This window comes from Arachis duranensis, chromosome 3 (assembly GCF_000817695.3).
Source record: "Arachis duranensis cultivar V14167 chromosome 3, aradu.V14167.gnm2.J7QH, whole genome shotgun sequence".
NCBI lineage: Eukaryota > Viridiplantae > Streptophyta > Magnoliopsida > Fabales > Fabaceae > Arachis > Arachis duranensis.
In genome coordinates this window covers 111,715,470-111,720,486 of record NC_029774.3, presented here as the reverse complement: position 1 = coordinate 111,720,486, position 5,017 = coordinate 111,715,470, and the positions used below count along the sequence as shown (strand labels likewise).

At 36.2% G+C, this 5,017-nt stretch overlaps 1 protein-coding gene across 1 annotated transcript; it reads left to right on the top strand.

Moving 5' to 3' along the window:
• The first annotated feature begins 417 nt into the window (after positions 1-417).
• Positions 418-3,022, top strand: LOC107480206 (ultraviolet-B receptor UVR8). Its single transcript, XM_016100354.3, has 9 exons — positions 418-614; positions 830-1,016; positions 1,104-1,250; positions 1,399-1,480; positions 1,702-1,854; positions 1,952-2,197; positions 2,291-2,481; positions 2,558-2,699; positions 2,770-3,022. Exons 1-9 carry the CDS (start codon positions 536-538, stop codon positions 2,860-2,862), a joined length of 1,320 nt encoding a protein of 439 aa, XP_015955840.1. The 5' UTR covers positions 418-535; the 3' UTR covers positions 2,863-3,022.
• The last annotated feature ends 1,995 nt before the right edge of the window (positions 3,023-5,017 follow it).

Below are 5,017 nucleotides of genomic sequence, written 5' to 3'. Positions count from 1 at the left end.
TGAAGATCAAGTATTAACAATGGAGGTAGTCACCGAAAAAAAGAAGTAAAAAAAAAGAAAAAGAGTGGCTGGGTTCCTTCCAAACCCCTTGTTGAATATATCTTGCAATTGGCAAATCAAGTTAGCACGTGCATTGGAGCAACCCTGTTAGAGAGCACATCATAGTGATACAATACATTGTATATGGAGCTAATCCATATAATCATAGATGCCAACTATGCACGTTTTAATTTAATTTAATGACATTATTACCTACTACTGTTAACTCTCCTAAATTAATGATAAAAACAGTACATATTTTAATAAAATATTTCACCTACTATTCATTTATTTGCTACGAGACGCACGGTCGCACACTAGTGTATTGTACAATGTGAGGAAGAGTTATATATATACATTCATAGCTTGTTAGTAGTCGTTGTCTGTATTTTGTTTTTGGATTCACCCCCCAAAAAAGTGACAGCACAGCAGACGAGTTTTTTTGCTTTGTCCTCAACAATCCGTTAAGAGTATTATAGAAAAGAAGAAGAAGGAGATGATGAATGAAGCCACTGATCCACCTCGTCGTGTTCTTCTCATATCTGCCGGTGCCAGCCACTCTGTTGCACTTCTTAGTAAGCACACCATCATCACTTCATTTTTCTTCTTCTTCAATTCGTATTTTGTCTCTCTTTTATGTTATGCTGTATTGCAAGCGTTCATTATGAACATGTTTCAAATATACAAATGTAGCAGCTCTTTATATTAAAGCATTCATATTGGATTTATTGATTTAAATTCTTTGAATTTGTTGCGGAATGAGGTGTTAGTTGTTTGATTTTGTTAACAGGTGGAAATGTTGTATGCTCATGGGGGCGGGGAGAGGATGGACAGTTAGGTCATGGTGACACAGATGATCGTCTCTTACCGACAAAAGTGAGTGCCTTGGAGGGTCAAGACATAGTATCCATTACCTGTGGAGCTGATCACACTGTAGCACATTCTGTTTCAGGAAAGGGTGTATATAGCTGGGGATGGTACATTATTTATTCCTCATCTTTAACTCTAACCAATTCTTTCCTTATGTCTTTTTTCTCACAAATTGAACCCCTGTTTATGTGCAGGGGTGACTTTGGAAGGTTGGGTCATGGCGATCACAGCGACTTGCTGATTCCTCATCCAATTACAGCATTACATGGTCTCAAGGTAAAGCAAATTGCCTGTGGGGACAGTCATTGTTTAGCACTCACCACCAAAGGTGAGGTCCTCAGGTTTGTTCTTCTTCCCCAAATTTTATTATGATGGTATTGTGTTGACTATTGAGTGTGTATAGAAGAAAAAATATGCAATCAAAATAATAATTTTCTAAGTTGAGCTAGTTCTGAATTTCTAACATGTCATTATTTTGTGAACTTGAAGTTGGGGACGTAATCAAAATGGTCAACTTGGACTTGGGACAGCAAATGACTCTCTTGTGCCACAAAAAGTCCAAGAATTTCAGGTAATGTTTACAATTTTCAAAGTTGAAGCTTGTTTCTAAGAAAAAAAAAACCTATAGGAAACTAAGATTTAGAGTTAAGGGTTTATGAGTTAGAGTCTAGAATTAAAGATAAACACAAAAATTTTAAAAAAGTTGGTTAACATTGGCCGAAAAAAGTTGGTTGGCATTACTAAAAAAAATGATTCCATGGATCACTTGGACGCATGATAACCATGTTGCAGGGAGTAGCTATCAAAATGGTTGCTGCTGGAGCTGAACACAGTGCAGCAATTACTGAAGATGGGGTTTTGTATGGATGGGGTTGGGGCAGATATGGAAACTTAGGACTGGGAGACCGCAATGACCGCTCAATACCTGAGAGAGTCACTGTTGATGTAACATGCTATTAATTATTTACATACTTAAGCATCATTTATAGGTGTTAAGTAGTTGTGATGTACAATAGTATATGCAAGTGTGGGTGTTTTGCAGGGTGAGAAGATGATAATGGTTGCTTGTGGTTGGAGGCACACAATATGTGTGTCATGTAGTGGTGCAGTGTACACTACTGGATGGAGCAAATATGGGCAGCTAGGACATGGAGATTTTGAGGACTGTCTTGTGCCTTGCAGGATTCAAGCCTTGAACAAAATGTTCATTTCTCAAGTATCTGGTGGTTGGAGGCATACTATGGCACTCACCTCTAATGGGTTGCTTTTTGGTTGGGGTTGGAACAAGGTTACTACTTTATTTCTTTCTGCCTTTCTAAATTCTCTACTTCTATTCATATTGAGCATTGTAATAACCTACCTGTTTGTTTGTGAATACTAGTTTGGACAGGTTGGAGTTGGTCACAACTTTGATTGTTGCTGTCCAATGCAAGTGAAGTTTCCCCAGGAGCAGAAAGTAAGTGAGGTTGCATGTGGTTGGAGGCACACAATCGCTGTTACTCAATCTGGAAATTTATATTCTTGGGGAAGAGGTGCAAATGGACAGCTTGGCCATGGGGAAACCATTGACCGGTATTGTAATTCCATGCCTTGCTGCACATTATTAAGATCATAATATATAATAATGCGATCCATTCATCATGTATAGGAATTGCCCCATGATAATTGAGGCCTTGAGCTTTGACGGATCTTTTGGACAAAACATGGAATCCTCCTCAAACGAGTATCCATCATCAGGGAAAGGACCCTTTCCGCTATCAGAGAAATATGCAGTTGTTCCAGATGAAAATGTAAGTGTGTATAATACTAGTTTGAGTAAAGTGGATGTGTGAGTAAACGTGTTTTTTTTATGATTGGCAGGGGAGGAAAAAGGCTATTAATTCAGGCATGGAAGAGAGGGTTGAAGTTGAAGTTGAAGCTAACGTCCCTCAATATACTCATCTCAGTACCTAAATGAATATGGATGGATCGAGTAACATTGAAAATGTGTGTGAATTTTAATTGTTCACTTATGCTGTCTAAGTTTCTCTACCTCCTTAGTCACTATATATATTTGATAATGTGAAGAACTCCTAACAACAGGGCATGCATGCGCCAGGCTCCTTTTATTGTTTTTACTTCCTTTTATTGTTTTTTTTTCTTAAACCCGTTGCAATGGATAAATGGGCCAAGTTAATTAATTACTTTAAAGGTAAATATGAGAAGCCTTGAGTGAAATCTCATCCTCATGGCCCATATAACAAATGTGAACAAAATTTTCACGTTGGGGCCTTGGCCAATTTAGACGGACCTTTCTGCATTCTACATCGACTCCTTTGTACCCAAGACCAAAAATGAAAGGCTATGAGGTTTTTAGGCTCACACTTTGAAAAAAAAAAAAACGCTCTAGGCTAATCTTTCATCAATCTCCATATATTTCCACCAAAAACGATCATCAAAAGCTCTTTCTCCCAGACCATTTATTTTCTCAAAAGAAAAGAGATCGTTGGATTACTAAAAAAAAAATATCACAGCTATCATAATTTCATAATTAAACTATTTTATTTTTGACAAAACATATTCTCTTCATATATATGTGGATAAGGAAATAAATTTTAATATAATAAATATCTTCACAGACAATTTTGCACACAAACTTTACTTAATAGACATTAGACATTAGTATTTTGAGGTGAAAGAAGAGTGTGACAAAACCAAAGTGAATGTGAATATCGTGATAAAGTTAATTTTAAATTGATTGGTTAATATATGTATTTTACATATTAAAAATTAATTTATCGTAGATTTAAAATTTATTTAAAAATTTATTGTGGTTAATGGTGTGTATAGCTCGACCCAACTCAAATATTTTAGGAGTTAATTTGGCGTGATTTTCCTGGGATTAGGGTCGGGTAAGGGTCTTAAAAATAGACCCGGTCATTATTTTGGATCGGGTCTGGATCAAGACGAACCCGACTTCACTCGACCCATGTAGTTTTAAAGTAATGTGTATTAAATTATTACCATTTAAAGTATTTATTTATGCATTAGGATATTCTGTACTTATTATATATAAGAAGGACGATGCATGTGTACTCAGTCCATATATATAATATTGTTGAGTTAAGAAATTAACTAACATAATTGTAATTGATGATAACAAACATTAGATTATTGGGCTAATTACCCAATTAGTTTTTTATTATTCTAGTTGAGTGATGCAGGCCAAAAATCAATATACAACAGCAGCCTAATTAAATGAAAATAAAAACAAGGCTGGTGGGCTACAAATCAATAGAAGCCCAAAGAAAACAAAGCAAGAAACAAACGGGCTGAACTTGAGATGATAACCAACCTAAGCCCGATCTCATCTCTCAAGCTAATCTCTCCAATTTGCTTTCACCAAAAGCAATGTTCACCTTTTTTCTCTTGGTCAGAAATTAGAGAAGTGAGAGAGAGCTTAGTTCCTAAGCTATTCACCGAAAAAGAAAGAAAGAGAAGGTTAAGAAAGAAAGGTTGAAGATTAATCACCCACATCAAACTGTATCAAGAGAAGTCAGAAGTTAAAGGTGATTTATTTTCTTCTACAAGCATCTCATTTTCTTCTCTTCATCTTTAACTCTCTGCCACCCCAAATTGGGATACATGGGAAAGATGATATCTGTTCAACATTGCTGTGAATCTATGGTCAAATATGTGTCTGGGTTTACCATTGAAAATATTTATTTCTGCTTTTCTGTGGCTTTCGGTCAACAAAAAGTGTCAGAACCAAAGTTCCTATTTTGAGGATTAACTAGAAAAAGTGAGATGGTGAGTTGGTGAAACACACAACTCGATGATTGACCTAGGAGAGAGCAACTCAGCAACATGCAAGGAGATACAAAAGAAGATTTTTCATGATTCTGAAGCTAAGGAGAGATAACCAGTGTTTTGAGGTTTATGTTCTGAGAAGAGTTCTCTGAAGAAGTTCATCAAATTGGACAGTGCCTCCTAGTCAAATGGGCATTCCGCCAGAATGAAGAACTAAATCAGAGGTAAGCAAATCTGGTTCATCACATAGCAAAGAGGCTGTTGAAGCGTCAATCTCCTTCATGATCTACAAATTGTAATTTTCTTTTTAATGTTTATC

What these genes read in the sequence shown, in the direction of transcription:
- LOC107480206 (XM_016100354.3), top strand. Translation starts at nt 536, where the DNA reads ATGATGAATGAAGCCACTGATCCACCTCGTCGTGTTCTTCTCATATCT. An exon ending in CCACTCTGTTGCACTTCTTA is followed by an intron (nt 615 to 829) that starts GTAAGCACACCA and finishes TTTTGTTAACAG; the next exon opens with GTGGAAATGTTGTATGCTCA. An exon ending in CAGTTGTTCCAGATGAAAAT is followed by an intron (nt 2,700 to 2,769) that starts GTAAGTGTGTAT and finishes TATGATTGGCAG; the next exon opens with GGGAGGAAAAAGGCTATTAA.